Source organism: Terrapene carolina, unplaced genomic scaffold (genome assembly GCF_002925995.2).
Source record: "Terrapene carolina triunguis isolate 2854851 unplaced genomic scaffold, T_m_triunguis-2.0 Scaffold58, whole genome shotgun sequence".
Lineage (NCBI taxonomy): Eukaryota > Metazoa > Chordata > Testudines > Emydidae > Terrapene > Terrapene triunguis.
The window spans coordinates 37172672-37196011 of NW_020664409.1; the positions used below are offsets into that span (position 1 = coordinate 37172672).

At 42.6% G+C, this 23340-nt stretch overlaps 1 protein-coding gene across 2 annotated transcripts; it reads left to right on the top strand.

Annotated features, from left to right (window-relative positions):
* The first annotated feature begins 2489 nt into the window (after window positions 1–2489).
* Window positions 2490–18339, top strand: PSMA8 (proteasome subunit alpha 8). 2 transcript variants are annotated; one of them, XM_024202651.2, is made up of 7 exons: window positions 2490–2591; window positions 7771–7897; window positions 10200–10324; window positions 11243–11365; window positions 12706–12825; window positions 12926–12988; window positions 17815–18339. In XM_024202651.2, exons 1-7 carry the CDS (start codon window positions 2490–2492, stop codon window positions 17902–17904), a joined length of 750 nt encoding a protein of 249 aa, XP_024058419.1. In that variant the 3' UTR covers window positions 17905–18339. The 2 variants fall into 2 exon arrangements, with proteins under 2 accessions (XP_024058419.1, XP_024058420.1); XM_024202652.2 differs by lacking the exon at window positions 12706–12825.
* The last annotated feature ends 5001 nt before the right edge of the window (window positions 18340–23340 follow it).

A 23340-nucleotide genomic window follows, 5' to 3' on the forward strand; every position in this document is an offset into this window, starting at 1 on the left:
TTTCTACTCTTCAATCCACTTTATTTATTTATATTCTCTTTATATTACTTTTATTTTAATCTCAGAAGGATAATCAGAGCTGTATAGTATTATGGGTATTTTCACACTGTGCTCTTTGGTTATGGAACTTAATTTATTTATACACTACAATCTCAGAATCACCGTGTATTATTTTTAGGAGAGGATCTTCAATAAATCTATTTCATTTGATAATAAATGACCAGTAATAAATGGTACAATGAAACACAAAAGCAAGGAATACATAGCTGTGTTTGATCAAAAATAGATTGCAGAGTTGGTTTTGTCAGCATTAATGATCATTGGTGCCATTTCTCTTATATAGTGCCTTGGTGACAAAAAAAGCACAGAAAAGAAAAGAAACAATATACGGTATTCATAATTCTGCAGATATGCTCTGAGTATTACTGTTCTTGAAAGCAGTTTAGAAAATCCTGCTCTGTAACAAAAATCTTGAAATGCTGAATGTACATTTATTATTTTCCACTTTAGAAATCTGTAGATCACTTTATTTCCCATTTTCATTATTTATTTATAAAAAATTCTCAGTATTAATTATTATGAACCCAATCCTGCAATCAGATCTGCACAGATGGATAAAATTGCACAATTAGGGTATAAAATGTTATCATTAGTTATAAGTGACTGAAAATAGGGGAGTTTATGAAGGATTATAACAGGGATCTTTTCCTTCTCAGCCCTCCCTATACACAATATCCAGAGGTTCACTCTCAACCTGAATCTAGAAGTGCAATATATTCACATGTAACAAGCTTTAAAAAGGAACCAAAAAAGACTTATGTAGCATAATCATATCCCATCAAAATCAGTGCTGTGCCCCTTGTCCTTGACCTAGCCTGTGATACCCCACCCATTTGGCCCAATCCAGCAAGTGATGAAATGGCATGAGGATGAAGTAATTTAAATTAAAGGGACTCCACCAGGGCACAGGACTCATTGTAGGACTGAAGTCAAAGATTCTGAAAATGCAAACACTTATGCCTGTGCTTAACTTTACTGCTAGTTGTAGAGCTGTTTTCAAGGGTAGTGAAGTTAAGCTCAGACATAAGTGTTTGCAGGATCAGGGACAAAGTTAGTAAAAATAGCTAGAATATTTACAAATTTCTCTTTTCCTTTCTCTGGCCCAAGTTTCCAGCCTGGACTGCACAAATACTTCTAATATGCAAGCAGGTGAAATGGTGGGCTTTCTAAAAGATGCCACACAAAAACAAGCTGTATTTCTTTAAATATTTTTTCTTTTCAAGCAATGTCTCCTTTAAAATAATAATGTAGCACTTTTTATCTTTAGATCTCAATGTGCTTTACAAGATAGGTCAGTATCATTATCCCCATTTCACAGGTGGAGAAACTGAGGCATCGCAAAGTGAAGTGACCTGCCCAAGGTCACCAAGCAGACCAGTGGGAGACCCAGGAATTGAAGCAAGGTCTCCTAAGTCCAGTCTGGTGCCCTTGTTTGCAGATTTTCAGGTAACACTATCAAAGTGTTAACGCAAAATGCAAATATTGGCCTCAATCCTACAACTGGAAAAACAAGGTTCCCAGTGGGCATGGGGCTCTGACTCTGCAGTTCCAGCTGGAGGACTGGGGTAGTGCCAGTACGTTTTGGGAATGGTGGGAGGAGGTGTTTGCTCGTATATGTTACTTGTGCATATGGGAAAGCTACTGACAGGAGCACTGTGGTGGGGTCGGGAAACTGGGGATACATTTCTTAACTCCATTGAAATGCATAGGACTACAGAGGAATAGACTTTTTTAATGGGGAGGGGGACTCTAGAGTTAAAAAGGAACAGAACAGCTGCTGAATATCACTCTAATGAGGAGCCAAAGTTGGTCAGGTGATAGCTTTTCTCATTGGCTCTCCGGCTGCAGAATAAGCCAAGCCTTTAGGCTGCCCAGGGCTTTTCCTGGGGGTGACAATCAAAGCTGTTCCCTGTCTCTGATCTCCTGGGGCCAGCCGCACTCCAACCACCCTCCAGCCTCTAGCGCCCCAGCAGCTTTTGTCCCATGACTACATGCGTCCACTTGTAACGAAGCCACGCTCGTTTCCAGTTTCCCCCCCAGTGTTTCCCCGGCTGGTTTGTGCAGTCCCGAATGCCTGGGGGCGAGGAGAGCTCTGAGGAGGGAAAGGCTCGTTTACTCTCCAAAGACCCGGGCCTGTGTCCTCCCTCTGAGGACAAAGGGGCACGCTCAGGCCCTGGCAGGGTCAGGCTGTCTAAGTGCTAGGGCTGCCTCCAGCAGCGAGCCTGCCTGCGCCCCCCGCGCCAGGGCAGCCCCCAGAGCTCCTCTCCCGGCGGCTGGCGCGCTCCCTAGGCAGCCCCCTGCCGGCCGGCTCCGGAACAGCAGCCAGCCAGCCCGGCAGGCAGGGAGGGGTCTCTCGCCCGGAGCAGCAGGTGCGCGGAGCCGGAGCGGGAGCGGCGGCCGGGGCGTCCCCAGCGCGCCGCAGGAGGAGCATGGCTGCCCGCTATGACCGCGCCATCACCGTGTTCTCCCCGGACGGGCACCTCTTCCAAGTGGAGTACGCCCAGGAGGCCGTGAAGAAGGGCTCCACGGCTGTGAGTGCGCCCTGTGCAGCCGGTCCCCCGGGCAGCGCCCGCCCTGCCTCCCCTGCGCCTTCCAGCAGGGAAGAGACAGCCCCTGGCACTGACCTGCCCCCAGAGGGAGAGGGAGGAAGGAAAGGAGGCTCCTCATCTCCTCGGGGTGTGATAGGGAGAGACCCCCATGGGGAGGGGCTGAAGAAAAGAGAGACTCTCCTCCCCCAGAGAGACTCCTCCATGCGGGGCTGGGGTACGGACAGGGCTGGTGCTACCATTTAGGCAAACTAGGCGGTTGCCTAGGGCACCAAGATTTGGGGGTGCCAAAAAGCGGTGCCCCCAATTTTTTTTTACGTCGTTCCTACGCCCCCTCCCCGAGCGCGCGGTCGCTGCTCCACTTCTCCCACCTCCCAGGCTTGCAGTGCCAATCAGCTGTTTGGCACCGCAAGCCTGGGAGGGGAGGAGAATTAGAGCGGGGGCAGCGTGCTTGGGGAGGAGGCGGAGCAGAGGTGAGCTGGGGTGGGGAGCTATCGTGGGGGGGAAGCTGCCGCAGGGCTGGGGTGGGGGCGCGCAAGGTGGAAGTTTCGCTTAGGGCGCGAAACTTCCTTGCACCGGCCCTGGATATCGAGACACTCCCTCATAGGGGCTGTGATAGAGGAGACTCTTCCAGGGGCCATCAGAGGGAGAGACTCACTCCCCCATGGGGTGGGACTGGGCTAGAGAGAGACTCCCTTATCAGGGAGAGTTATGGTTTTGTATGCCCATTGGAGCGACATGACACACATTGATGGTGTGACCAACTGCCCCAAGTACATACGAAGAGACTGCCCCAAACCATGAGGAGAAAGGAGCTGGAGGCTCCCTCCTGGCATCCGGTATTGAGTCTCACCATCCCTGCTTGGGATGGAGGATGTTGTTTTGGTGTGTTTCAAAGTGACATTTACCTTCACAAGTCTTGTGCCATTTAAAAAACAAACAACAAAGGCCTCTCTCCATCAGATTTTCCCCAGAACTCATGATACCAGCCCTGGTTGGTTTGCTGCAGAAAGAGAGAGCTTTTTAATAGAAGCCAGTAACTTCACAGCAGTGACCCCCACTAAAAAAATGAAGGAAAAAAGTGCCTCTACAGGTGTAGTAAACTAGGAGATGCCCAAACTGCCTAGCTCTGGGACCCATGTGAGCAATTTGCCAGAAGCCCAAGTGGCATTCCAAATATGCATAAAACAGAACAGACAGCTGCATTGTCTGTAATACGCAAAGGTGTGGCCTGCAGGGTTGATTGGTTGTAGCACACTATCCTCTGGCTTGATCTGTGTTGTGGCATTGAGCATATAGACATACAGGAGATGCAGGCTTAGGTAATGACAAGAAAATGTTGATTCAGGTATCCCACTCACAGAATAGGTGACTCCTTGCCTAGTTCATGACTGCCTAGAAGAAACTGCTTACACACTTACAGAGTCATGCAGAAAGGTCACAGAAAAGTCAAGCTCTAAAAGAGACAGACCTCCTATGGCGTACTCCCAAATAGACCTTCACTACGTACAATCTGACCTGTTGCCACTTGGATCAAGATAGAAAATTGCATGTTAGAACTTGTAGTTTTCAGGTTGCACGTGTGTATTAAGGTGTAATAAGGCTACGTTGTAGAACCACATGACACACATTTTAACCACCGTGCAAAAAGAGTTAGTTAAAAAACATGGAAAAAAATAAGTGGGATGATTTTAGTGTTTACTTTGTTTAAAGAAACTGCAATTTTTTTCTGCTAACCCCATGTTTAGATCCATTCTATAAGAAAATTTAAAGTATGGCTCTACTCTGAACAATTATTCTGTAAAACTACCATTGTGACATTCTGTAATTGTCTGTCTCTCGTGCACTTCCATCTAGTGTTAGCTTAGCTTACAAGTAAAACAATTATTTCTCTTATTGCCAGCTCTGGAAGTTTAGTCTGAAAGTCAAGTTGGGTTCTTTCTGGGTATCATATTCTCACCAGTATAAAAATTCTACAATTAGAGCTTGATTAGTAATTTTGTTGATGTGGATGGCAAGGAGGGATCATTCCCAGGTTTCTTGCACACCTATAGTGACTCAGCTGTGCTAGCAGGAGTAAAAAAAGTAGTATTTTTATAAATAATGTAAATAGATATAACTGAAGAAGATGACCTTTAATGTAATCATTTTTTTACCATAACTGCACTTTAATAATTTTTTAGATTTGTAGGGGAAAACCTTTTTGTGACCCAAACAACATCTATATCAAAATAGAATCCTTTTTATCGCCTAGTGTTTAGAAAATTGTGTGTGCGCATGCACCCACACACAGTCCTTAATCCTGCAAGAAGTTGTGCAGAAGTAGACCTCACTGACATGGATGCAGGGGTCTGCTTGCATAGAACAATTTGCAGGACTGGGACCTTAAAATCAAGAATAAAAGATGTAATGTGGAGAAGATGGAAATGTCATAAGAACTTATCTACAGAAAACTCCTGGACTAATTAAAATGTCTTGGGAAGCTGCAACAAATAGAATTGATGGACATACTGTCACTTTTTAAAGGATAGGCGTTTTTACAGTGGGCATTTTTAAGATGCAGTGAAGGTATGAGACCACTGGGTATATCTTTCCTAAACATTCTAAAACTCCAGCTCATATCTTCGTTTGTATGCAATGCTTCCAACATTCGATATTGTGACCTTTTACCTCACGTGAAGTTGAACTATATTTGTGTCCAAGGGTGACACAAAATGTCAGGAGAAGCTTGTCATTGGTTAGAATGCAGTAAATGTTTAGTTTTGGGAAGGTGATAGGGGGATGATATTGGAATGCTTGTCACTAGTTAGTAAGTTGTGTCATGTAAGGGACATGAGGTTTGGGGCACTTTGCACTCTGAGGTGCTTTTCTTGGCTGCCAGTGGGAGACGTGAGCTTCCTTCTGGGATTGAGGCATCTCCATGATTTCTGCTTGCCTTTCCCCACCCCACCTCCTCCAAAAAAAAGAAAGGAGAGAGTATTTCTTCTGTTTGTTTGTCCTCCCCTGCCGGGTAGTGGTACTGTTTTTTGGAAGCTCTATCTTGGAGGAGTGGATGTCTGTGAGCTCTTTGATTCTATCTTGGGACCTAGCAGCTCCTAAACTCTGTTCCTGTGCCGGGATCAGCTGCTCATCCCGGCTGGGCTGGAGGCAGTAGAGAACGGGATTTCCTCTTCCCCTGCAAGAAGTGGCTGGGGCTGTGTCAGACCCACCCCCCAGAAGCCTCTCCCAGCTGCAGGAAGTTCAGCATCCTCCCCTGCTTCCTGCCCCCATTGCTCCTCAGCTGTGGGTGGAGGGGTCACTGTACAGGGAGCTGCTCCCCCATCCGCCCAGGCCCCATGTATCCCCAGGGCTTTGGAGCTGTGCTTCGGCTCCGCTCCAGCTCCAGGCAAAAACCTGCAGCTCCACGGCTCCGGAGCTGCTCCGCGCTCCAGCTCTGGGCTCCGCTCCAAAGCCCTGTCTGGACTTTCCATACCCAGACACCCCCACCAAGCCTCACCCTGTACACCCAGAACCTCCCTAGCCCTCCATACCTGAGCCCCACCCCATTGAACTTCAATCCCTGATTCTGGAGCCCCCTGCACCCAGACCCCCTGCCTCCGGACCCCCATCCCTGCACCCAGACCACCCCCCACTGAGCTCCCTGCACTCAACCCCCCCACTCTGAGGAGCCCCACCTCCCTGAGCCCCCACATCCAGACCCTCACCCCACCAACCCCCAACTAGCTGCACTCAGACCCCCACCCTACTGACCCTCAACTAGCTGCACTCAGACCCCACCCCACCAAGCCCTACTCCCGCAGCATGGGACTCCCCTGCTGAGACCCCCACACCCAGACCCCTCCGCTGAGCCCCAACCACTTTCACCTGGAAGCCCCTGCAGAGTCCCATTGCCCCTGCACCTGGAACCACCCCAATGAGCCTCTGTGCATCCAGATCCCCCCCCCCCCCCCCCCCCCCCCCCCCGCCCCGCCCCCCCCCATTGTCCACAGAGAATCCTCTCATCCCACACCTGGATCCCCTCACACTGAGCCCCTCCACACTTGGATCCTGCCTGGTTGAGCCTGGTGCAAAGGGACAGGGCCCTAGGGTATTTCTGGGGCAGGCCCAGGCCTTGTGCTGTGTCAGGTTCGTGTGCAGCCTCACCACTGAGTCTGTGTCCTGGGAGTGGGGAGGCTGCAGGGTGATCTCTCACCTTCGTGCAGTCAGTGGCCTGTGTTCCCCACTGCTGTGCTGGAGCCTCTGCCTTTATTTATTGACAAATAAAACTTGCAGAATTTTAAAATATTGCGTGCAGAATTTTTAATTTTTTGGTGCAGAATGCCCTCAGGAGTATTTAGAGCACTTTGAAGTCTGACAGTGATTCAGTCATCCAGGGAATAAGTTCTGATTCGAATGGGGAGAAAATACCAAGTAATAAATAAAAGAAAGATAGAAACAAAGTTCTCATACACTATTGAGATGTTGAAAATTGTCTCCGCTATAACAATAATATCAGCCTTTGTTGCCCATCTCTCTCATTCTGCCCCTTACGCATGGTTGGAGCTTCCTGTAAACATCCACAAAGTACATCTTTATCCTTTTAAAAACCCCTCCTTTGCCATGATGTCTACAAAAAAATCTTGACATCAGTTAGGCAGCTGGCGTGCTGATACCACAGGCTATCATGCTGCCCAATATTACCTCATTGGTTCCTTCTGCTCCTCTATCTGTCTGACCATATTCACCTCTTGTAACTTGTCTTATACTTAGATTGTAAATTCTTTGGGCAGTGATTGTCTTTTTGTTCTGGGATTGTACAGCACCTACTACAGTGAGATGCTAGTCTGTGACTGGGATTCCTAGGTGCTACTTCAGTACAAATAATAAATAAGACATCCACAGCTTCTCAGTATGGCAGCATACCCACCCTACCATTTTCATTTCTAACAGAGGGTCAAATATTATTGTTTATTACTTATTGAGTACCATCACCGTGGAGACTAACAGTCTAAGGCTCTTATTCTGCAAAGAATTAGGCATATACATAATTTCATTCTCATAGCTTGGGGGCTTAAATGTAAAGGGTCATTCTTACCCTAAGTACCATAATATCTTCATTATATTGTTAATGATGAAAACATTTCTGTTTCTAAAGTTTAATTATTTTTTTATGATGACTTAACAGGTTGGAATTCGAGGGCTGGACATAGTTGTATTGGGGGTAGAGAGAAAGTCTGTTGCCAAACTTCAGGAAGAAAGAACTGTGAGAAAGATTTGTGCACTTGATGATCATGTCTGCATGGCTTTTGCAGGTATTGGTTATAGAGTTATTGCTCTATGGAGCATCTTATTGCAGATGTATGTTGTGCAAGAGGCCTTTAAAGACCTGTTCCTGGATTTAAGAAAAAATATTACTGAGGTGGTCAGGATAGTTCAGGAGACTGGTAAGGCTTTTGCTTTTACATCATAGATTTGAATGTAGTGACCAGAAATCACTGCCTAATGGAGTTTTTTTTTCTGTGGCTGGTGGGAAATAATTTGGTCTTTTAGAAAATTCTGAACATTTAGGGATTTTTTGATTGACCGTTTCCTTTTTCCCCCTCGTGCTCAGGTAGATATGTAGATCATTAGCAGTGATGGGGCCAGTTGGAGCAGCAAGCTGCCTGTAGATTGGCTGCAATAGCCTTAAACAGACCAAGAGAGAAGAGAACACTGTACCTGTGACTCCATCCCCAGAAAAAGAAATTGGGGTAATATTGGGGAAAACCCCACAAATATGGGAGAGACATTATGGGACTGGAAAAGCACACCCATCCCATTCTTCTTCACTGTGTCTGCCCCTGGAATCACTTTCTGAGGGTAGGGAGAGAAATACCCTCCCAGGCAACTGGTGCAGGGGGGAAGGAGCACTTGTGAACTCCTGCTGCCCCCTCCCCCAGGGAGTAGCTTGGGGGGCATTTAGACAAACATCCCCCTTCAGAAAAGGTTGGGGGAAGAAGAACTCAGCGGTTTGTTTACGTGTTTGCAGTTTCCCATTCCCTCCTTATTACTGCTTGCAGGGAGAGAGAAGAGAGGGGACCATAGAGAGACCCTAGAACTCCTCTTTTTAGGCTGTGGGTGGTGCTCCTTTCAGCTCTCCCTTCCCTTGTTTATTTTAGGGCTACTGTAGTTTCTACAGCCTGCTTCTGCTAGGCCTGAGTGCCTCTGCTAATTATGTATGAATCTGTCTGAACAGGGGTGAGACTTCTACCTGCAGAATAGAAGGAAAAGGAAAGGATCAGCTAGGGGTCCTTAAATGTTCAAAACACATGCACAGGCATGCATGTACATACACACACAGAGCATAATTAGTCATTTACCCACCCTAGCCCTTACTGTTATAAAAAGTGATAAATTAATAAAACTGCTAGGGTTTTTATGGAAGATTCAGCAAGAACTTCCTAAGATGTCCATTTGCCTCAACAGCTCTTTAGTGCCCACCTTGCTGCACCATTTTTTGTACGAGAAAAGAAGTGTAACGTAATTAGATCCTGTAACACTTGTGCATGTGTTTAATATTAAGTACACAAGTACCCTCATTGACTGTGTTTGCAGGATTGAGATCTGAGAAACTAGAGTGGAAAGACATTTTGAAGAGGACATAAGGGTGTATTTTATTCTAGAAGAAGGTGTAACAAATAAGTTTTTGATTGTCACTTGACCCACTTGATAATTTAAAGGTTTCAGAGTAGCAGCCGTGTTAGTCTGTATCCGCAAAAAGAAAGATACACAGTCAACATAAATCAAGCTTGGAGGAGGGATAGCTCAGTGGTTTGAGCATTGGCCTGCTAAACCCAGGGTTGTGAGTTCATCCCTTGAAGGGGCCATTTAGGGAACTGGGGTAAAAATCTGTCTGGGGATTGGTCCTGCTTTGAGCAGGGGGTTGGACTAGATGACCTCCTTAGGTCCCTTCCAACCCTGATATTCTATGATTCTGTCTCAAAATGTCTTGCCTACTACTGTTACAGGCAACATGGAAGATTATTATAACTAAACAAAGTAGAGAACAATGTTTTTTCAGCTTTATGTTTTTCTTTCCTTTTCAGTTTGTTTGCTTTTGTGCAATTGACCATACTTTGTGAATGGTCAGTTTCCCTTCTGTAGTCAGACTCAGACAGAGGAAAATGACTTTCACAAAGCAAGAGGGAGGAAAAAAAGTAATGTTTGTAAAAACACAAAACTTGGAAAGAGGCTCACGGCAGGTGTAGTAACTGACTTTTTAAATGTACGAAACTTCAAGTTGTCAGTATCCTTTAAGGTGCAATGATTTGTTTTTGCTGCTAATGCAAGTGCTCAGTAAATCCCTATTCCTTAATCTTAAAAATTTACATGTTCTGAAATGTGCATTTCTTACAAAAATGTTTATTTTAAACACTATTTTCTTAGAATAATTTGTGTTCTATTTATAGCCTGTATTTATGTCTCTGTTAGTCAGGTTTTGAGCAAATTGGTTTTTGATACTAAAGAAAAAACTTTATTTTAATAGTATATTTCTTCATAAATGATACATGTATTGTTTGATAAAGAAAAACTATTCACTTTGTTGTAACATATTTGATAATTATGATTATGTAGGTCTGACTGCTGATGCTAGAATAATAATTAACAGAGCCCGTGTGGAGTGTCAAAGCCATAAACTTACTGTTGAGGATCCAGTCACAGTAGAATATATAACACGCTATATAGCATCTTTAAAGCAGGTAAGTATCTTACTTAGTGTTGTTAGTTTTCCATAAGGGCCTTTAGATAACACTATTTAAAAGCAACCAAGCTGCTTCTATTTCACAGCAGTAGAAATAGAAGCCAGGTGTCAGATTGCCAGTAAAAATGGGAGCCTGGTTAAATTTTCTTCACTGGACTTTTAAGAATGTATATAGTGTTTAAAAGAAGTAATACTAGTATTTTCCACAAGGAAATAGTTTCCATTATTAGCTTTTCTGTTTGGCGGACCACCTGCAAATATCGCTCCTGCTCTACTCTCATGTGCTGTAGTCCCTTTCATACATTTCCTATCTTATTTGGAAATGAAAATATATTATTGTATAGCAAAAGTTAAGATAAAACAAATTTAAAAAAGCTTTTTTCAGATCAGTACTAGATAGTGTGAAGGGCTGAATTTAAGGTAACATTTAAATGCAGATCCTTAATCTCAAAATGTCCTTCTTTCTTCATATTAGTGGAACAGTTAGGAATAGTCTCATCAATCATAAATCTATTGGGAGATGTCTGTTGAAATCTGCTAATGACAGTACCCTGAACCCTGTTTGCAATAGCTTCATATGTAAAAATATTTAAGCAATATGTTTATTTTTAAATTCCTACAATTAGTTTAGACCTAGTTGAGAATATTTTATAGTGTACTTTGTCTCTCACTAAAAGCCAAATTCTGCTGTCAGTTACTCTTGTGCAACTTCACTAGGGTTGTACAAGTATAACACAGAGTAGAATTTAATCCCAGAATATTTAGGAATTGCATTCTCCCAATAGTAGGTTAATAATAATCAATTATAGGTTAAATTGCTGTGTAGAGCCTTTTCAGTTTTATGCTGTTTCATATGTACTAGACTGATAACATTCCATGAAGGTAAAAATGTTAAAACTGTACATCTTGTTCATAGCGCTATACACAGAGCAATGGACGTAGACCTTTTGGTATTTCTGCCTTGATTGTGGGCTTTGATGATGATGGTAGTCCCAGATTGTATCAGACAGACCCATCTGGTACATATCATTCTTGGAAGGTAAGCTCCAACTTAATTCATAAATTGTATTATCTTAGTGCAAATATTTACATAGGCAGTGTATCCCAATGAAGTCTGATGTTGCATTTTGTACTATGGATTCACATAACCAAAGAATCTGTTCCATGCTTTCAGCAGGCTAGTTACAGTTGTTTGAGCACCAAAGCTAATTTAGGGTATGTTTACATTGGAATAAAAGACCCGTGGCCCAGCCATGGTTGGTCCAGGTCAGCTGACTTGTGTTGCGGGGCTACAAATTGCTGCGTACGTGTTTGGGCTCAGGCTGGAGCCGGAACTCTGGGCTCCTCCCCCCAAGCAGGGTCCCAGAGCTTGGGCTCCATCCTAAGCTCAAACATCTGCACAGCAATTTTACAACCCAAGGCAGATGAACTGGGTTAGCTGTGGGTGTTGAATTGCTGTATAGCTATACCCTTAGCCTTATAGTTAAAGAATTAGTGAATCCACAGTAAAATAAGAATATAAATTTAAAATATTTACAACAGCAAACATATCGCATGGTGATTGCGTGTACGCTGTCACCGATTATGAGGAGATAACCTCTCCATAGTGAATGTTGAAACCAGATTCCATTATAAAGCCCTATTTCAAACTTCCCCTCTCCTTTTAAACTTTCCCATGGAAAAATGGAGGCATGGCCTGAAAATTACCATATCTACTCTGAGAGCAAAAGAAAACATAGGAGAGATATTTAAAGACAGTGGGTCCAACCTTATGAGTTACAGGTCATTAAAAACTACCTTACTTTAAATTTTATTTGTCTCTTTTTGCTCAAAAACAGCTTCTTACTACTCTTTTAAGCCTTCTGTTTCCATTTATAGGCATCACTTGGCCCCTTCTCAGCTGGGTCTGATAATTGCACAGGACTGCTGGCCCCAGGCCCTTAAATGGGGAGACCACCCTGTTAAAGCAAGGAAGTCCTAGCGTAGTCAATTTATGGAAAAGGGGGTTCTGGTGTGAAAAAGCTTGAGAACCACTGTTCTAATATTTTCATGTCCTCAGGTGTTACAAGACCTAGGACCACTAATGATGTTTTCAAAGTGCTTCAAATTAACCAGGTTTATTATGCCCTTTTGTCATCTTTCCTTAAAAACGTAAGGGCCTGGGGCCATCTTGAAAATGTTGCACTGTTCCACATGGAAACAGTGAAATAAAGTCTTTGCTGCCAATACTGCAAAACCCAAATCACATGTTACATAATGATAGTGGGGGATTGCCAAATTAGTATCGTGTGAGAAATGTGTGCAGACCAAATGGGTTTGATTAGGTAAAACAAATTAATGTACATCGTGGTGAGATACATAACTGTGTGTCTTCTACAGGCAAATGTAATTGGTCGCAATGCTAAAACTGTGCGTGAATTTTTGGAGAAGAATTACACAGAAGAAGCTATAGCAACTGACAAGGAAGCTATCAAATTAGCAATCAGAGCTTTGCTAGAAGTATGTAATCCAGTAGAATGCATACAATAAATGCTTTCAGAAAAGCTTGTTTTTCTTCGTTTTGAAACGTACTTGTAATGATGTTTTTGTTGTATACTAGGTTGTGCAATCTGGTGGAAAAAACATTGAACTTGCAATAATAAGGAGAAACCAACCACTGCAGGTATGAGTTATTGATTACATAGGAATAAAACGATAATTCCTATGCAGAATCTTTTGACAAAAATTATACCAGTTTACACCTGTGCATTTCAACTGGATGTAAGTGTCCCTAACATCTGGTAAAACAATATTATGTGACTTCTGTTGTGTCTTTGTAGATTGATGATGCTGTGAGCTATATAGTAACTGCTGATAACACTACTCTACAGCCAAAATGCTTCTGAAATAAATGTAGTCAAACTTTACTAATTCTGGGTCACTGAGAACGAAAATGATGCTTAAAATTGTTGATTGGCTCTAGTTTTCAAGATATGCTATTGGGTCAGTATATACGACCCTTGACTTGGGAATGGTGGAGGATAAGTGAGTTATAAAGGGAAGGGATCTCAATTTAAACCAGAAATGACTAAAATACATCTTTGATTGGATCTATGAATAAATCTATGACTGGGTTTGGACAGTACTTGCTTTTTAGGCAAAACAATGAATGATGCAATCTGAAGCTGGTATTGTATCATACATGATATGAATTGCATCATGTTATTCCTAGAAGTCATGGATGATGCAATCATAACGAAGCTTACATCACTCTGCTGAACAAATTGCCCTATATCAGCTCTAGAAATCATAGTGTCGTGCTCTCTTATTTGTCAGTGTTTGATTTTTGCAAAGGGACACATTTCTGTTTAGCCAAAGTGAGCAGAGATTCCTCGTACTTGTGCGAACAGTGCAGATAACTTCTGCTATGTTTGTGGTAAAGTGACTTTTGCATCACAAAAGCGCAGTATAACCACTATGGTTAAGAAAGCCTATCACCTTTATTTTGGCTGCAAAATTGGAGATCGGGACAAGAGGTGGGCCCCACACATATGCTGCAACACTTGTGCAACAAATCTTCGCCAGTGGTTGAACAGGAAAAGGCAATCTATGCCTTTTGCAGTGCCAATGATTTGGAGAGAGCCAACAGATCATACCAGCAATTGTTACTTCTGCATGGTGCCTCCAGTTGGGAAAGGTGTGTCAAAGAAGAAAAAGTGGACTGTGCATTATGCAAACATTCCATCAGCTATACGCCCAGTACCCCACGGAGAAGGAATACCGGTTTCTGATGCACCAGAATCATTCTCACTTGAGTCAGACGAGGAAGAGGAAGAGGATGAAACTTCTGGTCCTGAACCATCAATGTCACAGGACCCACATTTTCTCCCCTCCTCCTCCTCTGAACCACACCTCATAACACAAGGTGAACTGAATGACCTTGTCAGGGATTTGGAACTACCCAAGAGTAAGGCAGAGCTGTTGGGCTCCAGACTACAGCAGTGGAATCTCCTGGCAGGTGATGTTAGGGTTTCCATGTTCCGTGACCGTCAAAAGGATCTTGTCCCATTCTTCTTCATGGAAGGTGATCTTGTAGCCTGCAACAACATTGATGGTGTGATGGCAGCCCTCAACATCGTTCACGATCCAGATGAGTGGAGACTGTTCATTGATTGATCGAAGACGAGTCTTAAAGCTGTTTTACTGCATAATGGCAATGTTTTGCCATCAATTCCAGTTGGTCATGCAGTCCATATGAAGGAAACCTATGACAACATGAAACAACTTTTGAGGTGCATAAGCTATGACCAACATCAGTGGCAGCTTTTGTGGCGATTTGAAGGTTGTTGCTCTCTTGCTTGGTCTGCAGACTGGATACACAAAGTACTGCTGTTTTCTCTGCGAATGGGATAGTCGTGCAAGAAATTCCCACTACATCAAGAAAGATTGGCCACTCCGACAGTCATTGGAGCCTGGGAGGAAAAGTGTTCAGCATCCACCACTTGTTGAATCAAGGAAGATTTTGTTACCACCCTTACACATCAAGCTGGGTCTGATGAAGAACTTTGTCAAGGCCATTGACAAAACACAAGCAGCTTTCAAGTACCTCCGTGGAAAATTTCCAAGGTTAAGTGAAGCTAAGATAAAGGAAGGTGTCTTTGTTGGTCCTCAGATTCGTGAACTTCTTCGAGACGATGCATTTGACCATGTACTGCGTGGCAAGGAAAAGACGGCATGGAAAGCCTTCCAGTTAGTGGCAATAAATTTTCTCGGAAACAACAAGGCAGACAACTACAGGTTGTTGGTGGAAAACCTCCTCAAGGCATACAAAAGCCTTGGTTGCAACATGTCACTAAAGATACATTTTTTGCACTCTCATCTAGATTTTTTTCCACCGAACCGCGGAGCAGTGAGCGATGAGCACGGCGAGCGATTTCACCGGGACATTGCAACAATGGAGAAACGCTATCAGGGCAAATGGAGCCCATCAATGCTTGCAGACTATTGCTGGACAGTGACAAGAGATGCTCCATTTAATGAATACAAGAGACAAGCCAAGAAGGGCCGAGTAGACACTGAATAGGACTAAACTATGTACAGAATAGTTTTTTGCCTTTTGTTTCATAATAAATTTTATTTATATAACCCTTTTGCTGATTTTTAAAGTGTTACGTAAACAGGACAGATGAAATATTATCATGTAAAGCAACCATAAACACATGAAAAGACCTAGGTTTACAATTTATGATTAAAACTCTACTATCTACACAATATACATAGACATAAAATGTAAAAACTTAAATACCTTAGAAACAGTAGCCAATCAGTTGTTTTAATTGTCATATTTGAATTCTGCACATCAAAATACATAGCACATTTTATCTCTGAAGCAGACGACTTCTCAAAAATTGTAGACCAGTGTAATTTATATTGTACTATAAGAAGCTGTGTTGGGAACATTCAGTGCAGGAAACAGTTCTGGGAAAGCATATCAAAACATACTTTTCTATATTGTGTGTGGGAGACATTTTCACGTAGTTTACATGGCGAGACTCATAGTACATTTTGATACTGTACAGTTCTAAAGAAGCATTTTTGCAATTTAATATTTCTGGCAAACATTTTGAGACCCCTTTTGTAGCTGCTATTACAGTGAAAAAGACAGACTCCAGGCATGACAATTTAAAAAATAAGATTTCCATAGAGTATTTCCCTTCTTTTGGAATAAACAGCTCCATTCTTCTGCATACATTACCCCCATAATAGATAAGTGTACATAATCTCTTTAAGTAATTTTAACTGTTTGAGTTGTCTGGAATTTTAGTAAGATGTGATATTTAGTTCTCAGTCCCAAATGATACAATATTCCAAAGAAATTCTAACTTTTCATTATTTCTGCTGCATCTGAAAGAAGCCCAGCTCTAGAATAAATTCTTGGCAATATAGTCAAAAGATTTTGACTTATAAAGATAAATGGTGGTGTGTGTACACTCTTGAAATAAACGCATCTTCTACAAACTGCATTCATCATTACACCCTTAGCAATGTATCACCATTTCCTGCAGTAACACCCACATCCTGTAGACTCAAGTTCAGTAAACCTTTATGTCCATACATTACTATCGTGAATTCTGTATGCTGAGGGTGAATCGAATGATGAATTGTTGATAGAAGATAGCTGGCTAGAAGTTTAGCCAAAATTACATATGTGCTTTATCAAAGATAGAGTGATAAGAAAGACACCCTGTTAGGACAGGTTTATTGCTATGAAGCCCTGGAGAGGTGGAGGGGATGTGAAGGTGCATCAACTCAGCAGGAGCTCCCTAGGACATTTACTCCTGGGAATACAGGGGAAATGAGGACACTGCCTAACCCTTTGAAAGAGTAGGGCATGTACTTCATAGATTGGGGTGGCCAAACTGGCTCATGAGCCATGTGCAACTCTTTTACAGTTGAAGTGCGGCTCGCGGAGCCCCTCAAATTCCCCCATTCTCCACCTATGGATGATGGGGTATGGGCTTTTCCCCAGTGTGGGGTCTCGGGGCTTCAGCCCTGTGAAGCACACCTGCCAGGGCTTGGGGCTTCAGCAGGAGCAAGGCTGAAGCCCCGCGCCCCATCAGGTGCCTCACACAGGACTAAAGCCCTGAGCCCCGGCAGTTGCGCCCCGGCTCTTGAACTTCTGAAGATTGTCATGTGGCTAGGAGGGTCAGTAAGGTTGGCCATCTCTGTCATAGATAAAAGTGGCCCTTAGTATTCTTCCTTCTGTTATCAGGGTGGTAGAGGCATCATGGGAAAACATCACCCTGGCATAGACATTTTTTCCCCCAGTCCATAAACATGGCTTTAATTCTTATATTCACTATTTTCTTTCAATGATGTTATATGGATTTCTAACATTTGTAACCAATCTGAAGGTTTGGGTAACAACATATTTATAAAGAACTAAGGGGGTTATTAAATAAACCATTTGCCTTTAATTTCTGGTAAGATCCTGTTAGGATTTGGTTCCAGCTGGAGGTCTGAGTGAGTGTCCACAAAACTCATTTAAATTGCTAGTGGACAGCCCAATAAAATGAAACCCTCACACATAATTTGACAGAATTGCCAGTCTGTACTGAAGAAGCCTAGGTTCGTGCCAGTATAGACACTAAATTACCTTCTGCTGTTGAAGTTAAAGTTGTTAATGGAGTAGCTCACGGTACAGCTATCTCACAATATCTGGCCTGTGAATTTACTTATAAGGAAAATAATCATCCCTGGCAGTCTCTTAACCTGTCAGGTTTATAAATGCAAATCTGTATAAATACACGTCTTGACTTCAAAGAATTCACACAATTTTGCTTCTGTCAATTTGTGTCTCAGATGGGAGCTTTTGAAACATTTTTTTCAACACTTCAGGAGTACATTTTGGAGCTGTGAAATGTAATTGAATCTGTGGATTAAAAAAGTGCAGATGGAATCCGTATTAGTTACATTTTATACAATTCTTTGTCCTATGTTCTATTTCAGATTTTTAGTGCAAAGGATATTGAATCACAAGTTGCAGAAATAGAGAAGGAAAAAGAAGAATCTGAAAAGAAAAAGAAGAAAAGTATTTAAATCCCAGATAAATGCTGATTGCTGCTTATTAAAATGTTTCCAAAGTTTTAAAAAATACTAGCTGACCACAGTATTTACAGCTGCTGAATAAACTTGTCTCTTTCATTATCAAATACTCTAGTTTTCTGAAACCTGTTACAATTACAAATGTGCTAGTTCTAATGTGCTTGTATTTACTATGGTGTGCAAACAGGCAGGTATTTGCACCTTGCCATTCCTCCATTTATTTATTGTTTACATATTCAGCATTAAAAGGCATTGTCAAACTTCCTGTAAGCAAATTATCACCAAACTATGGGCACATCTCTGTACAAGATATTAAAGGTTTCCAAGTGTTCAATTTTTTCTTATGTAACTTTTTGCAAGTTTGATAAGTCTGTGTTTACATACTATTATTGTTACATATGGAATTCAATAAAGTTCTGATTTATGTTTTGACCGTTTAATTTCTTGTGTTGCATTTAGCAGTGCAACATGCTTTGGAAGTCTTTCTCTATCGTAGATGGCACAACACATTGAATTGCACCACTGTTTGAATGATAGAAACACCTTTCTCCTATTAGTGGATTGTACAAGATAGTGAATGGTATTTTTCTTAATGCATTTGTATTATATTTAACTTTCAAAATCTTAACTGATGAAGCCTATCATTTGTTGGACCAACTTCTGTTCTCCAACAGAAGTTGGTCCAATAAAAGATATTACCACACCCACTTTGTCTGCCTGATATCCTGGGATTGATATGGCAACAACTACACTGCATACAAAGCCTATCATGTTAGTACTCCACTGAGAATATATTTGTCGCACAGTTAAACATTGCACAACTTCTCAGGAGTATTTTTTTTTTTTTATTGAATCTCTCCTACCACTGCAACCTTTCAGTTGCCCAACTTCTCTCTCCCTACCCATTATTATTTTTCTTCCTCTCTTCCCTCCTTTACCCTCTCTCTCCCTCAGTTTCTCTCTTTACTTACTCCCCTGTCTTACTCCAACAATTCTATTCCCATTCTTCTCCTGCACTCTAACCCCAACCAGTTAGGTCCTCAGGATCCCATGACCTTGCCACCTCACTGAGCCACTTTATGGGCTGCATTGGCTGGTTATGTGTCTCTGGTGCAGCAAGAATTGCAGATATACTTCCAGGGAGGCTTTCTACTGGTATGAGCAAGCTGCCCTGAGATACATCTGCTGTCTTACCTCATGGCTAAATCAAGCTCCTGATTATTATTGGTAACTAAATACTTTCTAGCAAGTTCTTTAGAATATACTTCTTTTACCATGCATTCTTGTATTTTTAGACATTTTATATTAATGTAAAGTTCCATTGTATTATGGCTGTTCTTTTATTCTGATATTTATGAAGACAATGTGTAAATTTTAAAATACTGTTTGATGTCTACAAGTCTGAAAGTTCAGAAGAGAAGTCCACCCATATAAAAGTTCAGCTAGCACAAGAGGACGGAGGAGGAGACACAGGTGAGGGGGTATTTGTGACATCAGGTAAGAATTTCAAAAAATGCATCTACAACTGCACACCTAATATGCTAGTGTGATTACTGAGGTTGTATACGAATAGCCAGTTATGCACCCAATTGGCCATTTGAATCAGTAAATACATGATTTGCATTCACTGTTGTAACTACACCTTCATTGCTTAATCTCTTCTCTCACTCTTCTCCTTTTCAGAATAAATAGTCTTAGTTTTTTTTTTCTCTGTTTGTATAGCATCTCCTTTTCCTTCCTGACTTTTACTGCTCTGCTTGCTGTCTCTTTTGGCAATTCATCCTGAAGAGCTCAAGTTCTCTGGTGTGAAGTTATGCTGCCACTTTAATGCATTTGGAATGCTGATAAATGTAGTCATGATCATTTAATTTTTTCCATGAGAATGTAATTTTAATTTAACTAGTGAGATTGATTCCTCAAATACATTTCCAGTTGTTGCAATTATGTGAATGAATAAAATTGTCAGCAGGCCTCCCAAGCCTCCCTCATTTGAGTTGAGTTTTAAGGCAAGTGTTAAAAGTTTCTCACTCTGACAAAGAATTTCTGTGTTCAATTAAAATTATAAAATGTAACTGTTTTAAAAGGGTCACTGTCAGATTAAAAATCTTACTTAAAATCATTTCCTTCCCAGCGTTATAACCCCTTAGATTATTACTGAAATAATTTTAAGAGTCCAGATTGCATACTCCTTACTATTCTGGATTACTTTTGCTTTTCTTTCAGCTTGGTCAATGGAGATTGGCTAATTAAAGTTTTGTTTATTATAACTGAAATATTTATTCAGTACCCACAAAGCAAGGATTAAAGACTAGCCAAGGTGAAAAACTGTTCCCCTACTCCCCTTGCAATTTAATGGAATAATGCAATTGTGTACTCTTCATAGATTATCAACTCTCTAGATTTTTTTTTTTTTAATATAACTTCCTAAATATCTTCTGTTTTTCCCTTCTGGAGTTCTCTGACTGTCTCTCAAACCCCCTCCCCCCAATCATGCTATATTGTTGTTCCTCCATTACTTTCACTATCTTCAGGTACTTCTCTTTCTCATACTTCATTGTGTTCTCTACTTTTTTTTTTTCCCCTCCCTTTCAAAAACTCTCTCCCATACTCATCTCTCAGCTTCACCCATCCATGTCCACCTACTTCACATACACCCTCTCACCCTGGTCCATTCAGATATGGGTTTTTGAAATTTACCAAACATTTAATGGAGAATTAATCCTTCTGGCCAAAGAATGGTAGGTTGACACCAAGGTACAGAGGCAATGTCCAAGTGACATGCCTGCTCCATTGCGCACCTCAATTGCTGGAAAAGTAGATGTTGCCCATGGACACTGCCTGGTGATCTACTTTTTGTATCCACCTCCAGCTAGTGTCAGGTCACTGATAAATATTTATGCCCCACAACCCCTCTCCTTGCAGGAAGGGAGAAGAGAATTCTTTCTCTGTTCCCATCCCACCACAGAATCACTTTGCCATTGGGAGGTCTCACACTACTCTACCTCTTCCCAGTCTCCTGGCTCCTGTGATGGAAGTCTCTTTGCTACTCTTTCCCTCACTCAATCTCTCTTTTAGACTCCTCTCCAGTGATTAGCTCCAGTGCCAGCCTCATGTGTTGTTCATAGCTTTTTCAAGCAGCAATAGAGTGAAATTGTCCAAAGCTCTGAACAGAAATGGTAAAAGTTGCAAAGACTGTAGTTAGTTTTCACCCTGCAGCAGGTTGGCAAACCTATGAATGTCAGCATGGAGCTGTCCATCTCCATGTTAGGAAAACAATACTGCATCCTTTTACACTCAGTTCATGTTTTTTGTATCCATCAAGACTAGCATTTGTTTTAATGAAAACTTAGATTCTGTGGATGCTAATGGAAGCTTTTCCAGGCAAGTGCCTACTTATTGTGTTCACGATTTTCATGCACTGATTAAAGTAATACTTTTCATTTCTACATTTTCCATAAAAAAATCCTCAAAATCTTTACAAAAACGAGTGTCTCAATATGAAAATCTCACATTTCTGTTTGAAAATATTGCACCTATTATAGTTAAAAGAAACACCTACCATCACCAGGACAAAGGTCAATGAACAGCATTTTGCTGCAGTTTTAATAAATTGTTTACATTGTGCATTTGATAGCACTTTACATATGATCAGTTTCACTATTCTGTATAGTAGGCCTTGATTCTGCAATCACATATTTGCAGTTAACTTTATATGCATGACTTCCACGGCACTAATTATTTGCTTAAAGATGAGCATATGTATATGCATAAACATTCACGGGATTGGGACTATGGCCCCAATCCTGCAACAATTTCATTAATCAGCTTCAATTTACCACAGTGATGGAACTACTCACGGTAGTAAAGTATTGTTATCCCTATTAAACAGGCAATGGAAACTGAGCCAGAGACAGAAGAGGCATTCCACTCTGAAAAATTACATCTTGTCTCCTGTTGACTTCCATAATAAAATATGCTTAGTTTACATGGGAAAATGTTTTCATTTTTTCTCCCTGTAAATTCAACCTGGGATCTGAAAGTCAAGCTGGGTTCTTTCCTTCTCATTCACCAAAAATAGGCCAAATTTTAGTCTTGAACATTAGTCCTGTAATGAGGTCAACCCAGGCAATTGTTGTGGCATCAAGATCTTAGTTACACCCAGGTGTTCTGGAACAATTTGTATAGTGGGGATGCTGAGCACCATTGAACCAACTGTAAACCCTGTATATGGTTAGCACCCACACTTCCAGCACCTGTGGTTACACCTCTGCAACTATTGTTTTTAAATTGTCCCCTCAATGACACCTCAATTGCTTTTACAGCATTTGCACAGGCATAAATGACTGAGGGTGCCTTAGAAGAAATATAATCTAGTTCATTCCCTTTTATCTTTGTCAGTTCTGTAGTGGTAACAACTGTAAAACCTCACTTCAATCAGCAGGTGTGACGTGTGAGTCTCAACCGGCAGTAGATGGGGTGAGTAAAAAGGCAGCTATTAATATGGTCGTTTTTCAGAACAGAACCACTCTTTAAGAGCTCCTGTAACTTACTGAGCTCCCTCAATTCCTATTTACTTTAGAGGGAGCAGAGAGGCGCTCACACTACCCTGAAGGGGTTTTTTCATCCTATGCGACTTGCCCAAAGATACCCATGGAATCTGTGCCAGAACACGATATTGGTTGAAGGTGCTCTAGGAGGATTTTTACATCCCGCCCTCCAAAGTGTAATGTTTAAAACGGTCTGACACGCTTCTTTGGCTTTGCGGGTTTGTAAGAAAAAATGCCAAGCGAACCCGAAATGTTCGGCCTGAACCCCGCGGCTCCCGCTCGAGAGCCCGACCAGCTGCTTCCCCCGAGGAGAGCTCCCACACCTGCCTCTTCAGCCTCCCAGCTGTTTGGAACGCAGCCCCTATGACGCCACAAAGCTCCGCCCCATAGGCTCGTTCGGCGCCACCAATCCGAAGGCAGAGTGCCCAGGGAAAGCCCGGCTGCGGCCCCGCGCGCCTGGGGCGCGTGCGCGGGGGGCTCCGCGTGGCTCTATAAACATGGCTGGGGCCCGCCGCGCGGGGGCGGGTCCAAGTGCCAGGCACCAGGAGCCCTGGACGCCGGCGCAATAGCGTGAGCCGGCTCCTGTACCCGGCCGCCGCCGCCGCTGGGGGGGAGGCCCAGCCCGCCCCACGTGTGCGCAGCCGGCAGGGGACGGATGACCATGTGTTTTCGCCAGTGTGGCAGCGGGAGCCTCCCGGAGCAGCCCGCGCGCCGAGGCGGTGTGTGAGCCCCGGATCCTGCCGCGCCGCTGAGAGACCAGCCTCCCCCTTCCCGGCTGCTATGCTGTGGGATAACGCGGACGCCCCGGGAAACTCCAACCCTCCCCGCCTTGGTCCCGTTCTCCTCCTCCATGAGCACCTCTGCGGCAGCCCCGGTGAGGGTG

Bases quoted from the DNA above. Each gene is read 5' to 3' on its own strand.
- PSMA8 (XM_024202651.2), top strand. From the start codon at position 2,490: ATGGCTGCCCGCTATGACCGCGCCATCACCGTGTTCTCCCCGGACGGG. The intron at 2,592-7,770 runs GTGAGTGCGCCC...ATGACTTAACAG, and splicing joins TGAAGAAGGGCTCCACGGCT to GTTGGAATTCGAGGGCTGGA. The intron at 12,989-17,814 runs GTATGAGTTATT...GTTCTATTTCAG, and splicing joins GGAGAAACCAACCACTGCAG to ATTTTTAGTGCAAAGGATAT.